Raw genomic sequence first — 27610 nt, forward strand, 5'->3', positions numbered from 1 at the left:
TATTAATTTCATTTTAAATTGGGAATTAATTTCATTTTTGAGTGAAAAGGTGTTTTATGTCTTTCCACAGCTGAAAACTGGTGGATATGAGCAAGATATAGATATAGAAGATGGGGATTTGGGTGATGTAGAAATTGCCTTCAGATAAGCAGAGGTTTTGTTCCCAGTTGACACGTGGCAGAGACCCCTACTTCGCCGGAAAATTTACAACTCCGGTGGCCCCACGACGGAGCTCTGCTGAAAGGTAACTGAGTGCTATCACTCTTCATAGTTCCCATTAGGAATATCAGTATCAAAATAAAATTTTGGGAGAAAATTGTTCAACTGCTGTAATAAGCCATAAAATTTATTTGAAGAAATGAGAGTTCAACCAATTGAAGCTTGTGCATTTCATATGGAGAATGGTAGAATTTGGAGTACCTTTTATTTTATTGTATATCCCAAACTATTTTACATTAGTTCCATATCTTCATTGATGCCTTGCTCAGATAGTATTTCCCTTAGTTAGAAGCAGATATGGTGTCTCTGCTAACATTGCCTTCAACCAATCATGTGTGGCCTAGTTCATCCTCTCAGGTTCAAGTCTTAAATCACTCTTCATTTCATTGCTTGTTGCAAACTTCTTTTCTGTTCTTATATTCTTATGTATATATATGCATCAGCTAGGTCTGTATAGGCACGGTCCGTTTCGAAGGAGTATTTCCTTCGTTGTGAGGTCTGCTCATTTGCCTTCGACTTCAGCTCCTCCATGCGAAGGTACACTGTTCGCCTATTCTCTTTTTAAGCAGAATGTCCCTTTCAGTTCGTTAAGATTAGATGGCCACCATCAAGCTTGAAATGAACAAAAAAATCTATTGTTTTATCTCCTCTTAGAAGATATAGAAAATATACTGAATGGCTTAGGTAAGGCCTTAGGGATGAGGAAGAAACAGTCCACAAATCTTCCTCTCTTCAGTGGTAATCTGTGTCTAGTTCAATTTGGAGCTTCAGTTTTTAGGCCTTTCCTAGGTTGGAATGCACATGCTAACTTAATGCTCACGACAGATAGAAGTGGAAGACGGGAACTCCTGGCCTTGGGGGTGACAGTTGCCCCTTGGTTATTCATGTCTCAGCACGCAGCAACATGTACGTAATTTCTTCAGGAACAACTCTTGTGAGATAGTCATAAACTCTTCACAGTAACTTTCCTTCAGCACTGATCTTTACTGGAAAGAATTGTCTTTTTTGTGACTTTCTTACATCCAGATTGTGTATCATTGTTCTTATCATTACTACCCTATTTACCACCATCATCATTGGTGTTCGTTTATATAGAGTGGGGTTGTAATGATCTGCATTTTCGTAATCACTCATAGCATACTTCTTTGAGCTCTATGACTGATGCGCTAAGAGTATACTGTTGATGTGGCTCAGTTGCTGCAGAAACAAAGAAGGGATTCCTCCCCGTCACTGATAAGAAAGACGGATATACTTTCGTGTATCCCTTTGGATGGCAGGTGTGCTGCACCATAACCTCTTTTGTTCTTCATCACATTTCATCATCACAAGTACATCCCATTCAAGTTCATTATTATGTTGGCTGGAACAGGAGGTCGTTGTTGAAGGACAAGACAAGGTCTTCAAAGATGTTATCGAGCCTCTTGAAAGCGTCAGTGTAAATATAATCCCCACAGCCAAACAAGACATTCGTGACTTTGGCCCCCCACAGGAGGTTTGCAAATAATCACGCTGCTAAATTTTCGTATGAGCTTCGGACAACTTTGTATGATTGTGGATTTTTCATTTGAAAATCGTTCTTCTAGGTTGGCGAAACTCTAATTCGGAAGGTCTTGGCTTCTCCTACTCAAAAAACAAAGCTGATTGAGGCATCAGAGGTAGTTTTTTCTCTTTTACCAAGTATGTTAAGTTATGAATACGAATGTTATGGATAACTCTGCCTGGTCGTCACACAGCACGACGTGGAGGGGAAAGCATATTACACATTCGAGTTCCTTGCACAAGCTCCAAACTACACCCGTCATGCTTTGTCTACAGTCTGCATTGGCAATGGTATGTTCATTCTTCTTGCTCGTAGTTCGGATTCATTTATAAACTGAGGAGCTAAGCTATAAATTCTTTGCAGGAAGGTTCTACACAGTGACAACAGGAGCGAACGAGAGGAGATGGGATAAGATGAAAGATAGACTGAAAACTGTGGTCGATTCGTTCCAGATTTTCAATGTCTGAAGGTTGGATGTCCGTGTGTGTGTGTGCGTGTGCGCATTGCTTCTTCATTTACAACATAAACTAGAGGCTATTCACTCACTGTAGATATGAGCAATTTTCTCTCAACAACTACTAGTCTCTGCACACTCTGTGTTATATCTCTCCAAAGATATGCATCAACTATGGTATATATATCTTGTCATATTATCGATTCGGTTTGATTATTCTCTCCAAAAAATTTAATTTCTAAGAAATTGATTATCCCAAACGAAAGTTGATAAACTGGATTGAACCAAACAGAAAAGTATAACCACAATAAGTATATGCAGAATAACGATAGGCTCCTGGAAATTTGAAAATGAATCGAGATATAAACCAAACAAAATGAGAGTGCTATTAACAACCACAAATGATCTATCACCATAGCTGATACTGATTGATAGTAGGGACATCACAAAACTATTGGACATAGCTTCAACAACAGCTCAAACTTCATCTAAGGTATGTGACTTCAGCAATAAATGCATTACGAATTTACGACACAAGAAATGTAAACCATACTCTAATTCACAGTGTCTCAAGAGATGAACATATTGTTAGACCACATTTTGAATGTGGCCTAGACAGAGTAGACGGCGATCTCATTGTTGAATTTGATGTGCCAAAGCCACTAGTTGCTCCCACCTCCGAAAAGGTATCCCAGGGAAGACCCACCACCTGGAGCAGCATGGACTTTAGTCGAAGGTCGATCCTGAAACATTCAGTCCCAATGTTATTGATGGTAACAAAATGCATCGATCATTGAGCAACTATATGAGAGGCATGATGACTGACTAAGCATGGGGAAAAATTGCAACTAAAATTTTCTACAAACTAAAAAACAATAATGGCCTTGAACATTGCACAGACATTTCAGTAAAGCCTGCAATAGTAAGAATTTGATCTACAAGGATACCACTATTAGGAACATAGTATGAAGAAGCAGCTACTTATATATTGACAAACGGGGTCATGCATACCGTGAGGAAGTTCCCAGTGTTCTGGCCATCAGCACGGTGATAGTTATTCTTCTGGTTTCCATGGATACCAGCAGGAATCTGCTTTAGACCATCACCAGATGGTGCCGCAGAAGGCTGCTTCTCTGGTGTCACACGCGTAACTGGGGCTGGCTTCTCAACAGGTGCCTGCACATTGTTCGTGGCAGGTTTCGGAGCAGGAGCTTCCCCGCTTCCAAAAAGGTAGCCCAGAGAACTCTGCCCTCCACCACTGCTGACTCCACGACCCATTTACTTTGTGAAGATGGGAATTCAACTCCTCAACTACAGGTCTATAACCAGATTTAGTCTTAGAGATCAAACCAGATAGATGAATGTGATGAAAATATTTTCTAATTAGATTACACCAAAAGAGTATGTGGTTTCATAAATTCAGCATAATTGGATCAGCAAAACCATGGGGCTTATCTTCTTCAGTGCTAATTAAAGTATAACGCACACACTCTAAACTCCATTCTCCACTACACTACACAATTTTCCACAGCATCCGATCAAATTGGTACAAATCATAAAAACAGAATTAATTCAGAATTGCATAAGAAACATCCAGTAACTGATCGCAACAGACAGACAATTAGAAAACGGCATAGATAATCGAAATGGAAATGAAAAATATAGACCGATGTCGACATCAGTTTCCCAGTAGCATGAACAATAAAATTCTACAGCAAAAAACGATGGATCTGAATAAAAAACAACGGAAATAATCACAATTCTGCATTACTGAAAGCAACGGCATATGTGAGCGACGGATAGAGAGAGAGGGGAGGGGCGTTACCTGTGTTGTGAGGGATCAGATCTGATCTGCGGAGAGAAGATAGCAAGCAAGTGGGGAGAGTGAAGGTTACTGCTGTCACTGTATATTCGAAGCAAAATTAATGACGTCTGAATTTGAAAAGCGAATTTGTTAGCTGGAAAATGGATATATTACTATGTGACATAGATCGGTTAATTTGAATAGATGTTCTTTTGGAAAGTTAATTAGTAGTACCACGTGTAAAATTTTACCCTATGTTTACATTGAATTTAAATTATGTTGAAGTTGTGTTGAAGAATTTTTAAACTATATTGAAGTTGTGTTGAAGAGTTTTGAATTTGTATAAATATATAAATTTTTATTTTATCACTACCCGTACTATGTGTTTATAAGCAAGATAACTCAAAATACAATACAACAAAACAAAGTTTGATTAACTTAATTCGATAATATAACAAGTAAGTGCTTCAACAATGAGGAGGTCGACCCACGTTGAATAGTTAGTGTGGCACGCAAGAGCTAAACACAAAGTTCCCGGCAAATGGAGTCGAGCTTAAGCTTAGAAAACTCTATGTTTTTAGTTCAATGATTTAACTGTTATTATTAATTTAAATATTTCATTTCAAATTTTTAAGACAAAATTGTAAATTGTTTTGCCTTCGTTGGATTTTTTTTTTTTCGTTTTTAAGTTGTAGTATTATTGATTCTTTCACATATAGTAATATCGTTATTATGCAAATATCTAACATCTCTCCTACTTCATTAATACATAAAATCATATGTACTGTTTCTCATTTTTCTTCTAGATTCTTCAATTATTTCCAAATTCTTTAAATTTTATTCCAAAAATGCAATATGTGGAATTATAGTATACTACTCCCTCCGTTCCACAATAATAGAGTCATTTTGCCATTTTGGTACGTTCCATAGTAATAGAGTCATTTCCATTTTTAATAAAAGTCAACACATTTTTCCACACCTACTTTACCCTCTCTTACTTTTTTCTATCTTCATCTCTCTACCTTTTTCATTTTCCACTTTATTCTCCCTTTGCTTAACTCACCTAACACAATTTTTCTTAATCTCCGTGTAAAAAAAAACGCCTCCATTACTATGAAACGGAGAGAGTACTAAATAGTTGTTTCACGATACATAGAGATTCAATCCAAATAATCTATCCTCACTTGGAATGTCTTTCCCACCATTACACTCATTATCTTCTTTCCAAGGCTCATCTTCTCCCCACATGCTCGACAACATCCAACTTCTTATGGTGCGGAGATTCCTGCACATGATATACGAGGTAACCATGGAGATTTTTCAAGTTTATGTGGATATCGGCGAACCAACAAATAGCAACAGAGTTTTGGGAGAAATATGCCGGAAGGTGAGACGAGGTAAGTCCTGCAGGTATCCTGCAACGCATATCATGTATGCTTCGAGCCTATTTAGATTAGGAGAGATTTCGGAAAAAGGGATTCAATTCGCAGGCCTTTCGAAATTTGACATTAAATTTGCTGACCTTTTGGAATATGGGATCGTAGCGTGCGAATTTTTCGAAACGAGGGATTTTTGAATTTTTATCTATTTTCACTTCTTTTTTCTTATAATTTCTCATAAAATATTTTACGAATTGACCAAATTGTCCACTACTAATGTTTTCACCACAATTTTAATAATTTTACTCACTTAATTCTGCAAATCACCGCCGCCTCATCTTCATCATCTTCCCTCATCTTCCCTCATCTTCCTCTTCCTCCTCTTCGCCGCCTCCACTACGAAACTGACCATGATTGTTGCGGTATCCGTATCCCACCACTGTATCCCCATGGATCAATCTGTTCTATTCACCAGATTATTCCAATTGCTTTGGAGAACCATAATACCTGAAGTTCTCTTCTTCTTCAATTACAATTGATACTTAGTGTTATCACCTTCATCTTCATTTTCATCTGTCGTCGCCACAGCCCCAAGAGAATCCGATTCCACCATGTGTAACTCTGCTTCCATCAACGCCCACAGTCCGTGTGAGATACTTCGAGAACAGGAATTGCAGCGGTGGAATTGGATCTGGAATGCAGGTTCGGGTTTTGGGTTTTGAGGAGGAAAATTGGGGGCGTCGAACAGAGTGATTATTGATTTTCGGGGAAGAGATGGATCTTGATTGGGGATTCTTGTCAGCCTTCTCTGTCTGATTTTTGCTTCCATTCTGTTGTTTTGTTGATAAGAATGAACTGAAATTGATTTGATGAGTGAATTCTGGTGTTGATAGGAATGAAATTATCAAAATTTTGGTCTGCGAAGGGAAGAGGATGAAGATGAGGGCGGCGGTGATTTGCAGAATTAATCAGCCAATTTTAATATGAGTTAAGTGACGGAGGGTAGCCTAGGGTGGCGAAGGGAAGAGGATGAAGATGAGGGCGGCGGTGATTTGCAGAATTAAGTGAGTAAAATTATTAAAATTGTGGTGAAATTATTAGTAGTGGACAATTTGGTCAATTCGTAAATATTTTATGAGAAATTATAAGAAAAAAGAAGTGAAAATAGATAAAAATTCAAAAATCCCTTTGTTTCAAAAAATTCGCACGCCACGATCCCATATTCCAAAAGGTCAGCAAATTGAATGTCAAACTTCGAAAGGCCTGCAAATTGAACCCCTTTTTTCGAAATCTCTCATTAAAATAGTGGACATTAAGATCTTCCATAACAAGGACCCAAATTTCATCTTACACTCTTAACTATTTATGGTCATCGTACCACTTGTAACTACTTATTTTTTATTTTGTCTCTTATGTTAGATATCACCTACAACAATCTATCTCATCCCTTAACTTACATGATTTAAATTCTAAAAATTTAAAATTTTCTAGTTTAAATTTTAAAAAAGGAAAATTGAATGTAAAGTCGTGAATTTTCAAAATAGTTTGGTTTTTCCCGTGAACTTTAGAGGTTGCATGAAAAGTCATGAACTTTACCTGACTTTGTAAATTTCTCATCGGACTCGACCCGATAGATTTCCAACAATATGATCCACTATTTGATAGCATTGAACAAAACTCAAATTCAACTAGTAAAGCTGATCGTCTAAAACATGAAATTACTGGTGATTCTGATGATCCAGTTCTAAACAAAGAAAAAGATGAATTTCACAACCTAGATGGAATTTGACTATCCATCGAGAAAGGTTGCAATGTCAGTCCGCATATTTCTAAGCCTTACTGAAATAAGATGACATTGGTGTGGTATAGCACTGAACGGATCTAACAGCAAGACTTGTCATTGGGCTATCTATTGAAAGGCGAGGTCTTGATAATATTTGTTTCTTAATCAATGTAGGTTAGCATTGAGCATACGGTATTGATTATGCACTACTTTGACTTATCAAATGGTGCGGGTTTTTCGTAACCCAATTATCCTGATATATTGGGTAGTGGTGATCAATATCTAGCGGTGCTAGGATTGCTATTATATTGAATCGTGCGTGAGGAGAGTCTCGTTTGATAATGTCCTCAAGAGGAGCGCGAAACAAGGTTTTATTATTCGGAACCTAGCTAGTTGGAGTTTGATTACTCTATGAATAATAAATAAGCGTTTCACGCTAAGTCCACTCTTGGAATTAATAAGAAGTTAATTAATTAAGTCAATAGCAGACATTAATTAATTAATGGACATTTTAATCTTAAACACGGGAAATGAAAGTTAAACGGAAACCCGGATTACTTGTAATTTCGGATTTGGATGGGGAGAGTTCAATATTACTTCTGTAGTGGCTGCTCGTAATATTCCAATTATAACTTATATTAAATTGTGGGTTCAATTTAATTAGTAAAAAGTAAATTGGATGAGCCCATATCCAAAACCTTCCATAGATCCCCTGTCTGGGCCCAAAAGAAACTTAATATAAATAGGAGAATAAAGGAGACAGAAAGAATATATTTTTCATTATTGAAATTTTTGAAAATATCAGCCCCATCAGCTGTAGGAATTTTCGAATTCCACTCCTATTCCTAAAAGGATTTCTTTTGTCTTCTTTATTTAAGTCCTAGTATTCTAGTAAGATCAGCCCACACTGATATTGGGATACAGTTCGGGAACCAGAGAGAAGATTTGTAGTCTAGTACTCAAAGCATCACGTGGAGAAGAAGCTAGCCATCTTCAATTCTTTGGAGAATTAATTGAGGTATTTTTCTGCTCCGTAGAAAAGCATGTTTTAGGTTTCAATATTCTTAAAGCATGATTAATTCAAGTTATGAGCATGATACATGTGATAATTACGCGAATAGGTTTTGTCTAAATAATCTGCTAAATAGATCTGATTATTATGTAATTGATTTATGTGAGCGCTTCCGCTGCCAGTTCCTTCATAAAATTCCTCCTCCCACATCATCAGGACAAGTAACTGGACAAGCAATAGGCTGACCATAGCCTAGCCACAACAAACAAAATTAAAAAAAAAACAACTAAATTTACGGAATTAAATTTACGACACATATACTGGAAAATTCATTAATTTCATTTAAATAAAAAAAAGTGCGTCCAAAAAAAAAATTACATAATTAAAAAAAATACATAATAAAACAAAAAAAACTATCGCCGTGCAGTCCTCCGCACCCACAACTCTTCAATTAAATCCTTTTGGAGTTGAATATGGACATCCACTTGGCGCATGTCGACATGTGCCTAGAGGCGGTCGATTTCATAGTGAGGTACCCCCCTTCGTACGTTGGGGGTGGCCACGCCGTGGCTTGGACCGGTTTCATCGTCCTTGGCCCAACTAGTCAGTTGTACACCTTTATCTTCGACTATCATGTTGTGCATGATAATACATACGTACATTATAGAAGCAATGCAGTCGACATGCCACAAACGCGTTGGACCCTTAACTGCCGCCCATCGAGCCTGGAGCACACTAAATGCGCGCTCCACGTCCTTGCCCGCCGACTCCTGCCATTCCGCAAAGTAGGCTTTCCTGTCCTCATTTGTGCATCTGATCGTCTTCACAAAGACGGGCCACCTAGGGTATATCTCATCTCGCCAAGTAGTAGCCCATATCATGCCGGTTGCCGTTGGCGACAAAACCGATGGCCGGACCGACGAAGAGCTAGAAACGTGCAGTGCAGGTACGGTGTGTGATATCACTCGATCTAACAGGTCCAGAGGATTCGGCTAGGCTTTAGGGGCTAGAAGATCATGAAACTATCAGAAATGGGTTGTTGGGTGCACTCTATTTCTTCAAAAACCTCAACCCACTATACTACAACTAGCACAGGGAAGTAAAGGATCGATCCCACGAGGACGAAGGTGTTACGAAACTGCACTTGAGGATGTTTTGGGAAAGGGGGTTGTGCTATTGCCACGCAATTTTGTGGGTCGAGAACTTAAAACTACTGGGTCTGAGAGACAGGAAAAACTTTACTCTACCTACTGGGTCTAAGAAATGAGAACGTACGGAACATGCATGACTTTAGAGAAACAAGATATTTTAAAATTCTAAGACAATTGGAGTTAACTTAACTAGACGGACTTTCTTAATTTGGACAGACAAGTATAAAGCGAAAGTGGGGACAAGTTTCCTTAAACTACCAGGGTCTAGAAAAGCATGCAGAAAAGTAAAAAGACAAAGCAGATAGTACTGACAGGGTCTGGAGAACATGCAGAAAAAGCAAAGTACATGTGCGAGAAAGTACTGACAAAAGCAGATCTGGTTCTAACTACCAACAACTTCATCTTCTTCGGGAATCAAACGAGAATAGCAGATAAAACAGAGTATTAAACACCATGAAAACAGAGCAAACTTCAGATCTAATCTTAAAACGGGAAATTAAAGCCTAAACTAACAGATCTACGCTACTGGACCTAAAGGATGCAGAAACAGAAAGTAAATAGCCATAATCATGCACAACGTAAACAGCAAACATCAGATACGCGAAACTCCAACTCAGATACACCACGATTCAACAAATCCAGACATCTCCATACGCAAATCCCCAACCTCCATCAACAAACCAACAGATCTCGGCTCCAAACATCCAACAGTCAACAATAACGAAAGCTAAAAGCAAGAAACAAACGTCAACTCAGCAAGATCCAACAAAAGCTAACATAAACTTCCATAATAACGAGAAATAGGTTCAAATCCAGTAGATCAAAGCAAGAACTAGAGTTATGAAACTAAAAACCAACAAGAACTTGAAACGAAAACAAACTAAACAATAGCAAGTAAATATTGTTTCTTCGCCTTCACAAGGCGGTGTTACACAGCAGCAAAACGACGATGAGAACCACGGTGGCCAGAATCCTCCATCTCCAAGTGCGCAGCAAGTGAAATGAGAAATTTGAAGTGTGGAACTAAGGAATGGAACAAGAGCTTGAACTAAAAGTGTGTGTAGAAGTGGTTGTCTTGTTCTTCAAGGTTGAGCTCTTTATATATGTGAGGCTCTGATCCCTAGGGTATCCCTCTGGTGATTTGACGCTCTTACCCTTGAGTAAGACTTTTAAAATGTTCTGCTCATGCTCCATTCTGTTCCTGTCGCCAACTTTTAATTCTCCCAGGTCTGGACGACGACGTTTGATTTTTACTTCAATTTCTTCTCTTTTGCATCTGCCAGGTCAGGTAACAGAAACTTCTAGGTTCGGCAGATTACTACGCACCTGAACTCATAAACATAGATTAGCGCCCCAAATGCACAGAATTTTAAGCCAAAACCAATGCATGAAACGAGCCTTATCACCGACGCCCTGGCACTGCTTGTTGAAAAGGGCAACGAGTTGAGGACGTTGAGGTCGTTGTTCGACCCGGCTACCCCAAAATACGCATGCCAAATCCACAGCCGGTAATCAGCTACAGCCTCAAGGATAATCGTGGGATTCTTTCCCTTGTAGTCGGTGGTGTAGAACCCCTTCCAGGCAACGGGATAGTTCTTCCACTCCCAATGCATACAATCTATGTTGCCTAACATCCCCGGGAACTCATGCTTCTCCCCGTGCATTTGCATCAGATCCTGACAGTCTTCGGGGGTAGGGCTTCGAAGATATTGGTCCTGGAATATTTCAACGACGCCCTCACAAAAATACTTCAGACACTGCAGGGCAGTCGTCTCAATGATGTGGATGTACTCGTCCCACATGTCTGGCGCGCCTCCGTTGGCCAACTGTCTGATTGTCGCAGTGCACTTTTGAATAGGGGTGTGGCCGGGTCTACCAGCCGCATCGTGCCTAAAGCGGAAACACCGATATCGACGCTCCAAACCGTCAACGATACGCATAAACAGCTCTCTGCGCATCCTAAAACGCCGCCTGAACAGGTTGGCTCCAAACCGCGGCTGCTCTGCGAAGTAGTCGTCATATAGCCGCTGATGTGCAGCTACGTGATCCCGATCAATCACTGCTCAATCTTTCTGATAAATACACTTATAAAAATAAATACGATGTAAAATAATGTAATTACATACCAAATAATATGCCATCCAAAAATTATAGTTACAAAAGCCAAATATCTTATTCCACATCCGTCTTGTATCAAGCATATTCTTTATACCAACACAAATAACCGTAAGCATAAATATTATGCGCAGTTTCATCTCCATATGCATATGCCTCTTTGTTCAGTTTATTATTCTGTGACAAATCAAGTCTGGTATCTGCCCGGGATTTCCAATATACCAATATGATTGACCCGTAGTTCCCAATATGATCGACCCGTAGGTCCCACTGTGATTTGACCCGAAGGTCCCAATATGATTTGACTCGTAGGTCCCAATATGATTTGACCCGTAGGTCCCAATATGTCCACTGTGATTTCAGATCCAGAGCAAGACTGTCAGATCCTCTTTAATTCAATGATGCAGATAATTTTAATGCTATATGAAAATATGTCCATTGCACCCCTCACATATCCATTTCGTATTCCACCAAATGATTCCAACACAATATATAAAACATATCCATTGTACCATTCACATATCCATTTATACCACCAAATGATTTCAGCACAATATATAAAACATATTCGTTGTACTATTCACACATCTATATCATGTTCCATATAATCTAATTACTCACTTCCGTTCAACATATAACATTAATTATGTACTACATATAAAATTAAAGGTATAAATTATACCCACCTTAATTCGAGAGATAATTTAGCCGAGCTTCTGGTTCTACTCTCTACTCCTTTCAAAATTATCTCCTTTCTCATCTATCATATCACGTGTTTATCCGCCGAAGAAATCTTCTATTTTAAGTATAGCTAATCGCCCCCCCCCCTCCTCTTTTTGTCTTACCATGCAAATATATATATATATAGGCGAAGTCGGCTAAACCGACTTTAATTTGAGATCTTTTTATACACTATAATATTATATATACTTTGATATACCATTTCTTAATTTTTAAGCATTTGAAATTATCTTATAACAATAATGACACATCCTACTCGTAACACATGTAAAAATTCTAGCTTAATACGTACAATATACATATAATAGAGCATGTCTTCATTTCTCTTCCTTGTAAAGTTGCCGTGGAGTATAATGTATACTTATATACATTTCATGCACTAATATTCTATTTATATTTTCATGCATGTACACCGCTATACATATATTCATATTAGATAATGACACTAATTTAATTACTAACTAAATATGTAACTATATTTCTTTTATATTTCATTCATATATAAATAAAAATAATTCGAATACTAGCCATGGTTACGTCAACTCCACATAATTAAATAAAATAACGTCTTCTAGAATATCGGAAAAATATATTTGTAGAGCCAAAGAGAATATAACATGCAATAATAACACAAAAACAAAATACATATTGCTATGCAAAATTTATGTTTTAGGTTCGAGATGTTACACTTTGTATCAACCGGTTTATCTCACCGGATGTATAGGCCTCCAATGATTTGTTCATTTGTCGTTCGTACTCCTCAGCATCCCCACCACTACCACCACTACTACCACCTGCGTTACTCATTTCGCGTTGTTGCTCTTGTACATAAATTAAAGAGAGAGAGAAAACTCGTTAAAATAAGTGGTACGAATGAAAATAACGTGAAAATCGCATATATATAGTGTTTCGAAAATTTAATTAAAAAAAAATGCTGGCCGATCGCCCGTCTGCAATGGCGGCCAGCCGATCGGCCAGCGTTCAGTAATTGGCGTGCACTCGCCGAAATCTCGCCGATTTGGCGCTAGCCGGCCGCAATGGTTCGGCGAGCGGACCGGCAAGCACCGGGAATCGGCTAGCTGGCCCGCTCGCCGCCATTGTGGATGCTCTTAAGCAGGCCATCTTTGAAACCAATTGGCTTCTGGAGTGATGTTTGCATGTTGCAGGATTCAATTATATGAAACTATTACATTTTCTGAAATGTGGTGGATGAATCTTTCTAATCTGTATCTGTTTCCTCTTTCACGATATATTATTGTTTAGTTTTGTTGCTTGTGCAATGTATATATATTGTCAAATACAAAATCTCTTTTCGAAATTTTCTAACTTGTAGTATGCCCCCTCCCATGTTGCTCTAGCCGTCCCATCGTCATCCATTTTCTTATTTACACCTGTTTCTCTACCAAGATATTGTGTTCCTTGTGAAGGGCAGGAGGTTCTTAAGGGTGTCTCCGGTGGCGCCCCTCCCACTAGGACCTCCATTAGCCCTTCCCACAAAAACTGTCTGCCACGTCAGCACTAGCCCTTCCCATTTCACTAGGACTTCCCATTGCACTAGGACTTCCCACTAGGACTTCCCGCAATAAAATTAATAAATTCACAATTAAAATTAAAATTTACGGAATTAAAATTTCGACACGAGCCATATTTATAGAGTTTTTTTTTTTAAATAAAAATAAAAATAATTTTCGGTGGGACGTCCGAGTGGGACGTCCTACCCACGCCACAGTGGCGGACGTCAGGTAGGACGTCGGGCTGAGGGGCGAGGCCATCCGACGGGCACTCGGGACGGGCATGGGCGCCCTTCCCACCCACTACGGCGGACGTCCGGTCGGACGTCGGCGAGGGGCGACCGGGACGTCCGCCATCGGAGACACCCTAACATTAAATTGCCTCTGTTGACATTATTATTAATTTGATGGTATACATTCCGTTTGACATCTTATTTGGCTCTGCCCATTTAAACCTTAGTGACTTTTTATCAGAGCTATTTTGTATACTGGAATTCATGTTGTTTTCTTAGCTTTTTTTTTCTGCAGTAGGAGATATTTACTAATTTATCTTTTTACTGCTACAACTTTTCAAGACTTTTCCTTTGTTTCCTGTGTATAACTTTCATATTGTCAGACTATTTAACCCAATATTTTGCTTGTTGTCTAATAAGAGGATGTGTAATTAATTGTTGGATTGTTATGATGATTGTTACTTACAAGATCTTATTATTGGCAAATGGTAATTAAATTGGTAATGATATATTCCAAGGAAAGATATTGATATTGCAGATGACAGTAATACATCTTAGATACAGTTCAAGCACTCATAACTTAATTTTAATGCCTGAAACACTTCAAGAAATTCGAAATTTGAACTTTTCAGATTAAATATATAGTTTCAATCTATTAGCTTAAATTATAAAATTCCATCTCACTCTTCAGTCTTCAGCAAAATTATTATGTTAGTACAATCGAAAATGATTGGTTAACCACTGACTTTGGATATATGTCTATCTGAAATGATAGTGCTACGTACTAAATTGTCGTGTGATATGAACATACCTTTTCAATTAATAATATTAATTATGCTTATAAATATAATTCACATGGCAATTAATATGACACAAAAATATGGAGTATATATTTGTGCCATGAGCCCATGACCTTCATAAAGATGTTATGATCATATTCAAAATTAACACAATATATATAGGGCATGTACCCAACTAGAAATATAGTGAAATTACCTTTTTTATATTCTTTCTCGCGATCCACTATTAAGGAAAGTGTTCGCTTCTCAACTGGGACATAACTAAAGCTTTTGAGTCGAGTTCCTCTTTGATGTTAAGTTAATACTTTTGGATAGTCATCGATTTTCGGAATAGGGAGCCACCTTTGGGAAGGGAACAACAGCTAGAAACGGTTGCTAATACTCATAGGTTTAAGAGCAAAAGGAGGAATCCATCCAATAAGTATGTAGGTGTTTGCATATTGTTTTTGGTTGTTACTCGTAACTAACAAGGTTAATAATGCCCTAATAGAGTTGTAGCACATCACATGGTGGTTTCTATCTTAACTTTATGCATGTGATAATACTTTGTTTTTCTTTCTTCTATACCCTATATTTTGATAGGACTAAACTTGAATTTTAATCACGAGAATGCTTTATAATATTAATTTTTCTTTTTCTAGTGGATCCTTTTAAGAGAGAAAACCCAAATCTCGTAATTCATTGATGAGCTGAATTTATTTTAGAATATAATTCTCTTTTCTACAAGTTCTATACTTTTAAGTTTTAACCTCTCAGGTCCAATTCTGTTATATCAAGAATATATTTAAATTGGTAAGAAGTAAATTAATACATAAAAAATCACAGAATCTTTTTAGTTATAGTTCAAGTAAACAATCATAAGAAAAAGGGAGTAGAGTATGAATAAAACTGAATTAATGTAAATGACTCAAAATTATTATATCTGCACATGTGTGCATTAGCTTGACTCTCTCTTACCTCTTGATTAATTTTTCCATTTGAGAATAGTTTAGCGATATTATTGATGGCATAAGTTAAAACCACTATTATTGAGTTCCATGTGACTGCACATGAACTACTTGTTTGACGTAATTATATATAATGATTTAGTATTTAATTTGATCAGAATCTATCGTTGAATTTTTCACCGCAAATTATTACCATACTTTTACCTTATTTATTTTTCTTCAATTCATAACGTGCATGGATAACAAAAACACTCTATTGAAAATTATTAATTAAACACCAAACGAATAATAACAAAAATCTGTATAGAGACAATATAATATACAAGTACCGAAAAATCATAGTACTATTGAAGTACTCGCTTACACCTGTTCTTGATTAGTACTATTAATTTTTCTTATAAATTTAATATTATATTAAATCATGAACAAACACATAGAAAAATTTAAAACTAATTACAGAAGAATAATCACGACAGTTAACTCCAATTAGTGGTAATGTGTTCAAGGCATGAGAATTAACTTTAATTAATTACAATGAGAAGCAGTTGAGATTTTCCAAGATATGGGTATCCTTGCATGATCTCTCCATAATTTCTACTACTATTTAATCATCATTGTCCTTAATTATCAATCATGCTTGAGTTGGTAATATTCCCTCAAACGAATTCAAATTGTTTATCATGAAATAAAATTCCATCTTTCATTTTATTATTTTATTTTTTAATAATAATCAATTCACCTTGCAGTGTAGTATCTAAAATATAGTACTAAGTCACGCACGTAGAGGCAACATTTATTCGTCATATATATTAAGCCAACACTGAATTAGTTATGTTTAATCCCTTCAAGGCTTAAAGGAATTTTCAACTACTTTTGCATGCTTGTTATAAATAGACGCATTGCTATTAATTCTTATTTTTCCACTATAATTGACTTAGACATTTAACTAGACTTACAAGCTTAAATCTGCATAACCGTTATATGTATGCATCCGATTGAGAAATATTTCTACTTTTTTTATATGAGAGAAAAATGCCTCATGATCATTTAAAATGATGAGCATAGTAACACTCAAAAAATAAAAGAACCAGCCGGAGGTATCCCGACTAAGACACTATTGAAAGTAGCATCGATAAATCACATCGAATAACACACGCAAGAAAGAAGCAAGTTTCACAATAGGAGATAATCCAACCAATCCCTTGCAATGTTCAAATTTTCAACCATTTGTCTTAGTTGAAAAGAAAAATCCGAGCACCAATCATGCACCCATGTACCCATTCATCACCTAAGTAATTTTTGTTAATAAATACGTATATTAATAACAATACTAATAAAAAGCTGCTTTAATTAAAAGAGATCTCTACCTAGTTAACGACCTCTAAATTTGTAAGCTAGTAGAGAATCTGACAACTTTTTATTTAGTTGATGTACTTTTATAAAGAAATTTTAAAAATTGTTTAAAAAAAGTATTTTACAACAAAAATATAAAGATAAAATCAACAAAAGAGAGAGAGAGAGAGAGAGAGAGAGAGAGAGAGAGAGAGAGGATGTGTGTGGTGAAGCAAAAACTGAAAAGGAAAAACATCTGAAATGAAATGATCTCATCTCATCATCTCTCTCCCGCTTAATCCACTGACAAAAATCACATGTTGAAGCAGACAATTTCAGACCCACCGATATTCCCCATCCCACATGCTCATCTCAAAATTAACCTATTATTGAAAACAAGAATTTAGTTATGATAATGATAATGTTTTTGCCAGCATTGCAGTCCTGGATTTACACATGGATGTATGGACCATGCTTCCTTCCAACAACTATCCCTCATTGTGGGCTGTCTTCATTTCCTTGTTTTTTTTTTACAATTCCCTATTTCAATCATTCCCTGCATAATGCTTATCTGTTTCTTCATTCATTCAATCCTTTAAGTTTGTTCACTTCCCTCCCTTAAAGATTTGATTTTGGGAATTGGGGCTTCCTTTGTTTTCTTGATTTTTATGATTCTTGAAGATATGAATTGATATGGTGTTGATTCTTGAGAAAATAGTATCTGATTTTCCATAGACTAGGGCACTGTGTAGTGTAGGTAGGCTTTGTTGGATAAAAGGGGGAGTGTTGGAGGAAAGGGAGTAAACATGGCTGCAAAACTGCTACATTCTTTGACAGATGACAACATTGAGTTGCAGAAGCAAATAGGATGTATGAATGGCCTTTTTCAGCTGTTTGATCGCCACCATGTCCTCACTGGTGGCAGGCACAAACATGGTACCAATTCATAGCTACAAGTGTTGTAACTATGTTTCATTATCTTCTTTTGCAAGTGTCATAGAGGCTTAGTTCCTTTCCTTGTTTGCCTGTGCCATTGCAGGAATCTCAGACTACAATGCTGCTACTCCGGAAGGAGACGAGCACGGTAGATCTGCATCTACAGTAAGTCTCTTCGGCCCTTTTTGGTATGATGGAATGACAGAATGTAGGAGGGAATGGAGTGATGATTCCTTCTTTGATTTCACTCCTTTGCTTGGTATGATGGAATGAGAGAGGGATTGTCATTTCATTCTATGCTCGTTCCATTCCATCATACCAAGAAGGTCCTTATGTGTTGTAACATTAAGGGCTCTTTTGATTGGCAGAGAATGCCTAATTGTATCTAAGAATGAATCATAAGTTGATTACTATTATTCAGGCCTCAATATAGAAATGTGGTTTCTTTGCTTCTGTCATTGCATTTTGCTATCCTATTAGCTTGCTGGTGTTTGTCTGCTCCAATAGTCATTTAACAGAAAAGATGAGGTCATTGCCATTAGTTTGGAATTCTTTTCCATAAAGAGATACTAACATTTATGGTCATGGCATTTTTAGGAGAAGATTCCAGTCAAGAATGTCCAAGAGAGGCAAAGAATCTCGAATGCATCACCCCGGGCTTCTTTGTCCTCGTTGTCACGTTCATCCTCCTCCTCGTCACTTGAATGCAGCAGAGTTACTCAGTCAGAAGCCTATGAAAGAATCATCTTCCCTGAGACCCCTTCAAGGGACCCTGCTGCTTCGTCCCCTCAGTTTAGCCGACACATTCGTGATCTGGTGAAAGACTCCATGTACAGGGACCCTGCCATCAAGAACCGAGGCTCGCCAAGGCTGCAGCATTCTGAGCTGGTGAATGATGATGTGAAAGAATCTGTTATAGCTGCTGCACCTCAACTTCAAGAAGCACCTAAGCGTCATAACGAAGGCAGACGCCTCATGAGGTCGTTATCCTATCACTCAAGAGATGAGTATCCGTCTCTGACCACTAGAGACGCCCCCCGGTTTTCCTATGACGGAAGGGAAGCAAACCGGTTCACATTGGATTCAAGGGATGTCTCCAAATCCACCCTCAAGATCAAAGACCTTCCCCGGCTTTCGCTAGATGCTAGCAAGGCTGGTCAAGTGCGGGTTTCTGTGCAGCACGATAGTGGTGTTGACTGTGATGGAAAGACTCAATCTGCACGGCCACCAAGTGTCGTGGCAAAGCTGATGGGCCTCGAGACACTGCCTCGTTCCGTTGACACCAACTCTGGTGTATCTAAGAGCTCTCAAGATAAAGACTTGATTGATAAGTCAAGGCCATTTGCAGAGGCAGAGGCAAGCAAGGTGTGGAGAGAGCCTAGCTCACCACGTTGGAGGAGTCCCGATTCTTCTATGAAGCCTCTGTCGCGGTTTCCACTTGAGCCAGCGCCATGGAAGCACAGCGAGGGGAAGAGGAGCTCTCAGAAACCACGGCCTAAAGCTACAAGAGGTGCAGCAAAGGCAGAAGCTACGTTCCCCTCTGTTTACAGTGAGATCGAGAAGCGATTGAAGGATCTCGAGTTCACACAGTCTGGAAAGGATCTCAGAGCACTCAAACAGATTTTGGAAGCAATGCAGTCTAAGAAGCTGCTGCAAACCCCAAAACAAGAGCATGAGGAAAAACAGTTGAGACCGAAACACGAGGAGCCTCTTGCTTCCACGAAGAGGGCACCAAGGCATTCCGAGCCTCCAATAGTGATCATCAAACCTGCTAAAGATCCGAGCTATAAATCCGTCCAGCGCGATTCATCCGTGAAAAACGACACGACCCTAAAGGCAACACATGTTTCAACAAGATCACAACACTCAGTGAAAGATGGCTTGGGGAAGAGCTCAGGGTCAATCAGTCCTAGATTACTACAGAAGAAACTCGATCTGGAAAAAAGAGCTCGACCGCCCACTCCCCCTGATTCAACCAAGCTAAGAAAACAACCGAGCAAGCAGCTAGGCGAGTCCAATTCCCCAGGAGGAAGACGAAGACCAAAACTGAGTGAAGTAAATGAGAATATGGTTCGTTTGAGTGCTTCAGTTCCTCGCACGAGCAGTTCATCAAGGGAAGCGTCCGAATCTATGCTAACTGACTCCTCAGTAGAGCAGGTTTGTAATGTTTATATGTATTTTCAATTGATTTTATCTGTCAATATGCTAACTTGTGTTATGATTTGCTCTAGATTCACACTGAGCACTCGAGCCCTGTATCTGTTCTTGACAACAGAATTCACACAGATGACTCACCTTCTTCACTCACATACAAAGGTATATGCCTAAAATGATATAGCAAAAGTTGTTGGGATTCTTTTCCAATTAGTGTCTTCACATTTCCATTTCTTTAAAGTAGAAAAAGAGAAGGACTCGAGCATCGCTCGAGGAAGCTCTACAGACAACAGCAATCCCAGTTGGAGGGAATATGGTTTCACAACAGAGATGAACCAAAACAAGCTCCAGAGCATCGAAAACTTAGTTCAGAAGCTGAGGCGTGTCAACTCCAGCCACGACGAGGCAGGCACGGATTACATAGCCTCACTGTGTGCTAACACTGATCCAGACCACAGATATATATCCGAGATCCTATTAGCCTCAGGGCTCCTCCTCAGAGACCTGACGGACTTCCAGTTCCATCCATCGGGCCATCCCATCAACCCGGAGCTGTTCCTGGTCCTGGAGCAGACAAAGGCAGGCAGCGTGCTCCATACCACCCCGGAGAAGAGGAAGCTCGTGTTTGACACTGTGAATGAGATTCTTGGCAGGAAACTGGCACCAGCCGATCCCTGGCTGAGACGGCTGGAGCTGACTAGGACGGCCACAAACGCGCAGAAGCTCCTCAGAGAGCTTTGCTCGGAGATTGAGAGGCTGCAAGGCGGGAAAGTGCAATGCAGCAGCAGGGGCTCGGGCGAGGACGAGGAGAGATGGAAGGGAGTGGTGTGCAGAGATGTTATGAATCATGGCTGGATGGGGTTCGATGATGAGATATCGTGCGCTGTTCTTGACATCGAGCGCTCCATATTTAAGGATTTGGTTAACGAGATTGTGATTGGAGAGGCTGCTGCTTGTGCTTCTACTACTGGTTTGAAAATCAAACCAGTAGGTAGAAGGAGACCCTTTGCCAACTAGTTTGCAGTTGCATTTGTTGTTCCAATTTGTCATTTCTTCACTTGATTTAAAATAATTTTTAGTGAGGTATCTATATATACAATAACATTAGTGTGACTTTTCACAAGTTTAGCATTAGTCATAACGAAAATGCACATCTATATATATGCTTATACTGTCACTGTTAATACTATAATTCATGTTCATATCATTGAACTAACTGCTGCCTATATACTGGAAAATATTAATTAAATAAATAAACATACAAAGTATTCTGCTATTATATGAACTGAAATAATCCTACATCACAAAATCACCCCATATAGCATCTAGTTTAGAGAATGGCTGTGTTCTTTACTGTGTTTTGCTTAGATTATTAGGATAAATATTTATCGTTTTAAATTTGAATTGGTAAAACATGTCAACAAAGGCTTCCATAGCATAGTGGTATTGCGTTCGCTTCGTAAGCGAAAGGTCGCGAGTTCGATCCTCGCTGGGAGCTTAATTTACATTATATTATACTTTTACATTTTCTCTCTTTTTATTTTTAATATTCTTAATTTTTGTATGGGGTTTAGGATATACTTTTACTTTTTCTCTCTTTTTATTTTTAATATTCTTAATTTTTGTATGGCTTTTTCAGTATTGTTTCAATGGCTGATCCGGATGGGTCGGGGTTGATCGGTCTCATGAGTATTGAAAAACTCTATAAAAGTCGACCTTTTCAGTGTCACTCACAGTGTGCGGCAGCTCCGCCCCAAACCTTCGGACTAGGGTTTACTTCAGATTGACATAATCTATATTTTCAGTTCTTGACATGCAATAATAAATTTGTACTAGTAAATTGAATTGACATGTGATGGTCCCCTTTGTTGCTTGAGTCCTACTACATTGATAAGAGAGGACCAAGCTAGTACTAAAACTGCAAATCCTTTTTTTATTTTGCTTTATTTGTTGGTTTAGTATCATTGCTTCATCGCTCATGCATTAGCCATTATATGTGTGGGTGGTGATGTGTGATGTTACAGTCTCAATCATATCCAAGCAAACAGAATTTTCGAATTCACTTTAATTTCTTCTTTCTCTTCCATCTTATTCTTCTTCTTGGCCGCTATGCTCTTTTTAGGGTTTTTTTAGCTTGCTTTTAGGTGTGGGGTTAGTGTCACCTGAGAGATAAGAGCCCTTAAATTAATTAATCATCTTTTGTTTATCAACTGGAAATTCATGGTCAATTTGTATGCAAAATGTATGAACGGATTAATTATATACAACTAATTAATCAGGTTGGAGGTATAGATCAGCTATACCATTTATTAATTAATAATAGTAAAAATATTACCCTCTTAGCCGCATTATTCATGACACATTTCTAATTTTGAGCACATGTATTTAGAAGAATTGCAAAGTGGTGTGAGAAATATAGAGTACTATTATTTAAAGATGTTTCGAAAAGAAAACATGTTACGTTAGTGTGCAATCTTTTCTTCATCAAATATTAATATGCATATATACTATAGTCAACAAGTATGTATATGCATAAAATTAGGTTTTCGCATTCAAGATTAGGGTTTCACTTTCACATGCATCTATAGTACTTATTGGTTTAGTTCTTCTAAATTGGGGTCACAATTGATTTTACATTCATAAAATTATTTATGCAATATCCTAACTTAATTTATTTTACCTTCATTTCTTCCTCTTATTTTCAATCTAACACATTATACGGAGTACAGTACCTTTTTTAGTTAGTTTGTGTCTTTTAAGTTTTTCAGTAAACATTAACTGGGTAATGCAGTGAAAGTAATTACCAAATAATAATGGATATTATTTGCTAAGTATATACTATACCTAGCTAATGTTGAACATATTTATGCATATCACTGGGTCATCAAATACTCTCTGTCATTTCGAATTATTCATATCATTGGGTTTTGTGCGATCTTGCCAAGTGTATATTTCATAAATTATATATTAGTATTATGGAATAGTAACACAGTCCAAATTATATGCATTTAAAGCATCTGCAAATATTTTCAAATTCAACACTTTAGTATAACGTATCATGTATGCATGTGATTCTATTAGATAGCTTTTAAATTTAGCATGACTACACAGACATATTTTGCAGTCTTAGACTTAGCTAGATAGATTTCTTTTAAGGAAAATAAAATTACTAACAATTATACATTTCGGAGAAATAATTGCGGACTAACACAAACCTCAAAGGAGGATGGTAATATATTGTGTTAATAATATTTGAAAATAAAAAAGCCTTTAACAATTGAAAATATATACGTAGGTATTTATTTCTGTCCTAAAAGGAACTTGTAGTGTAATCACTTAAAAACTTATAATTGGTAATTCCCATATGAATATCCTCCAACTTTAGGTACTTAAAAAAGAAATATTAGTACTGAAAGACCATCTATGGGAGCATGAATTTGTTATCTACAAGATCACAATAAAGTTAAATTTCTCAAAATTATATAAAGACGTCAATTGACGTATCTCAAGTTATGCTCTGTAAATAAATCATTGCATGAAAAGTAATAAATTTACCTGCAGATTATTAATTGCCTTATCTGCACATAAGAGATAGACATACAATGCATGCCTCTATACATACATCTCCTGCTTAACAAAATTCATTCAATCAATCCGCAGTATACACATTCTATATTCCACAAAATAAAGGAAATTAATTAAGTTATGAGTATAAATCAATACAAAAGAAGCAATATAGAGTGCAATATTACTAGTTTAACAATATTACTAAATAGTAGTATGATATATGTTTCTCACAAGAATTAAAACTATAGAAACAAACTATATATAAGTAGACTCACTTACCAATGCACCAATGTGATCAGCACCTCACTTCTTCGACGAAATTAACGTTATAACATAGCTATATGTGATATGAACTAAGTCTCATTGTCTCTATCATTCTCGCTTGAATGAAGGGATGCATTCAAACTGAAAGATCTCATTGATGAATTCTGCAACTGCAAATCCCTAAACTGATCATTCTCCAAAGAAGTTGCTGCGAAGTAGGGCTGAAAATGCGCAGCAGATGGAGACATGTAAATCTGAGAGCTCGAAGCTTGAGACGACGAAGAGAGGCTGCAGTTGGAGTTGTCTTCATGATGATGACGGTTCGAGAAGCCAAACCCTAATCCCCCAAATTGAGACAATGACAAATCTGGAGGCTCCAATTGGAAGTAGTTAGGGTTTGCAAATTGAGTACTGTTTAGTGGGAAGAAGTTCTGTGCCACAAATCCACCAAAACCCTCTTGATCATCACTCCACCTCTCTCTCTCCCTGAACAGATTTGGAGAGAGAAACTCAGAAGCATAAGGCTGATGATCATGATGATTAGGCAATATTGATGGTGGCTGGTGAAATTGGAGGAAGTTTGTGGGAATGGTTGGGAGAGGAGGGAGTTTATCAATGTCTAATTTTGTCGCATCGATCAACCAATCAATGACCTTGCTAGGCTGGCTGAGGCCGAGCCGTTCTTGAAGATCATAGAGCTGTATTGCAGTAGGGACTGAGAGCCTAATCCTCCTGTCTCTCAACCCTTTCACTGTGCACACCTTGCTGTGCCTGTCCTTGCCTCCGAAGCCGGGTGCTACTCGCACGATTCTAGGGTTCTTCAAGGTTGATGACCACTGCCTTGGTGATGGGGATGAGGAGGTCATTTTGGGGAATTTGGTGTATTCTCCCTCCTCTTCCTTTCCTCCCAAATCTCTCTCTCTTGGATTCATTGTCATGTTTGCTTCACCACTTTCTGCATTCACAAAAAAATTACAATCTTTGATTGATTCTTGAATTTGATTCATGAATTGAATAGTTAAGGGAGTTTCAATTTAGGGATATGGGAAAACCCCATATATAGATAGGTCTAGGATAAGGTGTGATCAGCTGGTCCAAAACATTAACACCTTTATGATTTGTCAGAGAAATTAAAATTCCTGAATATATGAAACAAAATTGGCTAGCTAGATCAAGAAATAAGAAATGTTTTTTTTTTACAAAAATGGAATCTTTATATAGTACTTGATTTGAATGAACACAAATTAATATGTTTACTAATATGCTCACAAGAGGAAAGAATAAAATACCAACTTTGTGACTTGTAATAAACAATCTTTGTCTGCAGAAAGCTATGTCGGCTCTGGACAAGATGAATGTTATGTAAGAAAGAAGAAAAAATGAAAAGTTGTGTATGACTATTATAATAAGAGAGGAGATCTATTTGGGTGATATATCATATAAGTAGTTGTTGAAGCATATAGTCGGCAGAATTGAATGAGCTAGCTGCAGAAATGGTAATGTAATTGTGATTATTTTGAGAGACTTTTTTTATGTTCTTCAATGCATGGGACCAATACTTCTTGCATGCTATAAAAGAAGGGTAACTACTCCTTTATTGACAACTACAAATAGCTAGCTTTATTAGCACAACAATTCAAAGGCATGCCACATGCTTCAACCCTAGAGAGAGAGAGAGAGAGAGAGAGAGAGAGGGGTAGCTTTCGTTTATGTTAATTAATGAGAAATAAATTTGTTGTTATATTGTGTGGTTCCTAGTACTTAAAAGTGTATAGGCAAGAACAAATTAATCAGATTTGAAAAATGATATACTTATATGGCAATTAGCAATTTAATAAAAACGTGTATATGGAGGTTGAATTAGGCGATAATTGAAGTAGTTATAACTTATAAATAGATGAGGGACCAATAATGTATGCAGCTTCTTTAAAGCTATTCTGCTTATTGCTGAGGACCACTCCAATATTTTGGCAACCATGTTTACATTTTTCTCCTTCTAGTAACTAAAAAACGATCTGGATCGTTGATTTTAGGATGATCTACGAATTTAGTACAAGCATTCATTAATATCGTATATTTATTCTGCAAATATAAACTCACAATATAACTACATAAACCATGCGTGGTTAATCATTTAACCAGAATATATTGAATATAATATTGTTTATCACAAAATTAGGGTTTGGGGGATAATGAAGTATAGTATATTAATTAGGGCCATGATATTCATATAAAAATCAAAGTTATATACGGATAAATTATTTAATAAATTATTTCGTGTAGTCGATAAATTGATTAGACTGTTAGAATTAAATTAAAAATTAAGATTAAATATAAAACAAACGAATTTATATGTTATGAGTGCTGATGACAATGGAAAATCTCGTTGTTTTCATTCGATTTTAGTTCTGTACTTTCAAAGTACTATTATTTGCTTTTTAATAGTCACAATGTAATTAATATTTATCGTCTCATTATTCATATGAAACTTATTTCATTTCAGACTACTTTAATTTTTGCATGAGGGGTACCTCATATTTGGCTGCAACTGCAAATACAAAAGTAGACATTGTTCAAATTAATTTTGTAATTAACGGATCCAAGTAGACTACTTTAATTTTTGCATGAGTGGGTGAACATGTTAGAGCATCTCCAGCTGCGGATGTCCCGGCGGGCGTCGGTCCGGCGTACCCGACGTCCGCCATTACGCGGGAGGGAGGCGGACACGGGAGATCCGCGGTGTTCCCGCGACATCCGTCGCGACGGCGGGCGGGAGTCCGCCATTGTGTCATGCCGACGGACATCCGATGCGATTTTATTTTTTATTTTATTTTTTTATTTTTTACAAACTATATATACGGCTCGTTGAACTTCATTTCATTCGCACCACTTGTTTTAACGAGTTTCTCTCTCTACATTCATTTCTTTTGACGACAAATGGAGCACTACGATAGTGATTCCCCCGCCACGAGCGAGTCACAAACGCATAATATTCCCTCGCCGTATATTCCCTCTCGAGTCAAGGGAAATACCGGCGGAAGTGCATCGATGTCCGGGATGATGCCCAGAATGACGACGATGATGCAGCAACCCCAAATGGCCGCAGGGATGATGCCTGAGTACTACAACTCTAGCGACAGGGAATGAGACGGGGGGCGCCACTTGTCGAAGCTTCCACTTGTTCTTTTTGTTGGTTAAGTTTTTTTTTTTTTTAAATAAAGTGGTTGCATTTTCTCCATATTCGTGTCGAAATTTTAATTCCGTACATTGTTTAGTTTGGTGAATTTGTGATTTTTTTTTTGCGGGAAGTCCGCACGGGAAGGGCGAGGGATGTCCGCCATTTTGCAGTGGGAGGTCCTTATGACGTGACAGTGTTGTGGGAGGTCCTTTGACCTAATTCAAATCACAAAAATCATTATACTAAATAATGTATTGATAGTAAATATTTTTTTCTAAAAATGTAAACTAAGAGCATCCTTAACGCGGAGGGGCGGGGCCGCAAATCGCGAGTCCCGGCCGGGGCCATGCGTTAGACGGAGGAGAGTCACGGCCCGGTTCAGGGTTATGCGCACCGGGACGGGCCGCAAACCCCCAAAATTTTTATTTATTTTTTCTTTTTTTTCTTTTTTTGCCTATTTATACCCATTTCTTCAACATTCTTCCACCAA

At 37.8% G+C, this 27610-nt stretch overlaps 5 protein-coding genes and 1 non-coding gene across 13 annotated transcripts; 3 read left to right on the plus strand and 3 right to left on the minus strand.

Annotated features, from left to right (window-relative positions):
- The first annotated feature begins 95 nt into the window (after positions 1 to 95).
- Positions 96 to 2429, plus strand: LOC125200918 (psbP-like protein 1, chloroplastic). Of its 3 annotated transcripts, none has more exons than XM_048098748.1 (9): positions 96 to 244; positions 489 to 576; positions 663 to 756; positions 1045 to 1125; positions 1414 to 1496; positions 1589 to 1711; positions 1803 to 1874; positions 1953 to 2049; positions 2123 to 2429. In XM_048098748.1, the coding sequence occupies exons 2-9, from the start codon at positions 517 to 519 to the stop codon at positions 2224 to 2226; spliced, it is 714 nt and encodes a 237-aa protein (XP_047954705.1). In that variant the 5' UTR covers positions 96 to 244; positions 489 to 516; the 3' UTR covers positions 2227 to 2429. The 3 variants fall into 3 exon arrangements, with proteins under 3 accessions (XP_047954705.1, XP_047954706.1, XP_047954707.1); XM_048098749.1 differs by having other exon boundaries at positions 103 to 244; positions 505 to 576; XM_048098750.1 differs by having other exon boundaries at positions 117 to 244; positions 509 to 576.
- A 147-nt stretch (positions 2430 to 2576) lies between these two features.
- On the minus strand, positions 2577 to 4176 carry LOC125200919 (protein SPIRAL1-like 2). 2 transcript variants are annotated; one of them, XM_048098751.1, is made up of 3 exons: positions 4039 to 4176; positions 3225 to 3532; positions 2577 to 2956 (listed from the first exon to the last, which is right to left on the minus strand). In XM_048098751.1, the coding sequence occupies exons 2-3, from the start codon at positions 3489 to 3491 to the stop codon at positions 2876 to 2878; spliced, it is 348 nt and encodes a 115-aa protein (XP_047954708.1). In that variant the 5' UTR covers positions 3492 to 3532; positions 4039 to 4176; the 3' UTR covers positions 2577 to 2875. The 2 variants fall into 2 exon arrangements, with proteins under 2 accessions (XP_047954708.1, XP_047954709.1); XM_048098752.1 differs by having other exon boundaries at positions 3225 to 3524; positions 4039 to 4146.
- Positions 4177 to 10289: 6113 nt separating this feature from the next.
- Positions 10290 to 12269, minus strand: LOC125202529. 4 transcript variants are annotated; one of them, XM_048100938.1, is made up of 3 exons: positions 12144 to 12269; positions 10741 to 11414; positions 10290 to 10668 (listed from the first exon to the last, which is right to left on the minus strand). In XM_048100938.1, exons 2-3 carry the CDS (start codon positions 11298 to 11300, stop codon positions 10644 to 10646), a joined length of 585 nt encoding a protein of 194 aa, XP_047956895.1. In that variant the 5' UTR covers positions 11301 to 11414; positions 12144 to 12269; the 3' UTR covers positions 10290 to 10643. The 4 variants fall into 4 exon arrangements, with proteins under 4 accessions (XP_047956895.1, XP_047956894.1, XP_047956892.1 ...); XM_048100937.1 differs by having other exon boundaries at positions 10290 to 11401; XM_048100935.1 differs by having other exon boundaries at positions 10290 to 11414.
- Positions 12270 to 17255: 4986 nt separating this feature from the next.
- LOC125200840 (protein LONGIFOLIA 1-like) lies at positions 17256 to 21231 on the plus strand. Of its 2 annotated transcripts, none has more exons than XM_048098635.1 (5): positions 17256 to 17957; positions 18061 to 18122; positions 18555 to 20114; positions 20189 to 20273; positions 20353 to 21231. In XM_048098635.1, exons 1-5 carry the CDS (start codon positions 17828 to 17830, stop codon positions 21126 to 21128), a joined length of 2613 nt encoding a protein of 870 aa, XP_047954592.1. In that variant the 5' UTR covers positions 17256 to 17827; the 3' UTR covers positions 21129 to 21231. The 2 variants fall into 2 exon arrangements, with proteins under 2 accessions (XP_047954592.1, XP_047954593.1); XM_048098636.1 differs by having other exon boundaries at positions 17257 to 17957; positions 20356 to 21231.
- Positions 21232 to 21537: 306 nt separating this feature from the next.
- On the plus strand, positions 21538 to 21609 carry TRNAT-CGU. Its single transcript has one exon. It is a non-coding gene; the product is annotated as a tRNA-Thr (tRNA).
- Positions 21610 to 23796: 2187 nt separating this feature from the next.
- Positions 23797 to 25326, minus strand: LOC125202380 (transcription factor TCP5-like). The gene is made up of 2 exons (XM_048100768.1): positions 25232 to 25326; positions 23797 to 24897 (listed from the first exon to the last, which is right to left on the minus strand). The coding sequence occupies exon 2, from the start codon at positions 24878 to 24880 to the stop codon at positions 24032 to 24034; it is 849 nt and encodes a 282-aa protein (XP_047956725.1). The 5' UTR covers positions 24881 to 24897; positions 25232 to 25326; the 3' UTR covers positions 23797 to 24031.
- Between the last annotated feature and the right edge of the window lie 2284 nt (positions 25327 to 27610).

This window comes from Salvia hispanica, chromosome 1 (assembly GCF_023119035.1).
Source record: "Salvia hispanica cultivar TCC Black 2014 chromosome 1, UniMelb_Shisp_WGS_1.0, whole genome shotgun sequence".
Taxonomy (NCBI): Eukaryota; Viridiplantae; Streptophyta; class Magnoliopsida; order Lamiales; family Lamiaceae; genus Salvia; species Salvia hispanica.

What these genes read in the sequence shown, in the direction of transcription:
- LOC125200918 (XM_048098748.1), top strand. Translation starts at nt 517, where the DNA reads ATGGTGTCTCTGCTAACATTGCCTTCAACCAATCATGTGTGGCCTAGT. An exon ending in TTCAGCTCCTCCATGCGAAG is followed by an intron (nt 757 to 1,044) that starts GTACACTGTTCG and finishes TGCTCACGACAG; the next exon opens with ATAGAAGTGGAAGACGGGAA. An exon ending in TACAGTCTGCATTGGCAATG is followed by an intron (nt 2,050 to 2,122) that starts GTATGTTCATTC and finishes AATTCTTTGCAG; the next exon opens with GAAGGTTCTACACAGTGACA.
- LOC125200919 (XM_048098751.1), bottom strand. Translation starts at nt 3,491, where the DNA reads ATGGGTCGTGGAGTCAGCAGTGGTGGAGGGCAGAGTTCTCTGGGCTAC. An exon ending in ACACTGGGAACTTCCTCACG is followed by an intron (nt 2,957 to 3,224) that starts GTATGCATGACC and finishes TGAATGTTTCAG; the next exon opens with GATCGACCTTCGACTAAAGT.
- LOC125202529 (XM_048100937.1), bottom strand. Translation starts at nt 11,300, where the DNA reads ATGCGCAGAGAGCTGTTTATGCGTATCGTTGACGGTTTGGAGCGTCGA.
- LOC125200840 (XM_048098635.1), top strand. Translation starts at nt 17,828, where the DNA reads ATGGCTGCAAAACTGCTACATTCTTTGACAGATGACAACATTGAGTTG. An exon ending in CTGACTCCTCAGTAGAGCAG is followed by an intron (nt 20,115 to 20,188) that starts GTTTGTAATGTT and finishes GATTTGCTCTAG; the next exon opens with ATTCACACTGAGCACTCGAG. An exon ending in TTCTTCACTCACATACAAAG is followed by an intron (nt 20,274 to 20,352) that starts GTATATGCCTAA and finishes ATTTCTTTAAAG; the next exon opens with TAGAAAAAGAGAAGGACTCG.
- LOC125202380 (XM_048100768.1), bottom strand. Translation starts at nt 24,880, where the DNA reads ATGACAATGAATCCAAGAGAGAGAGATTTGGGAGGAAAGGAAGAGGAG.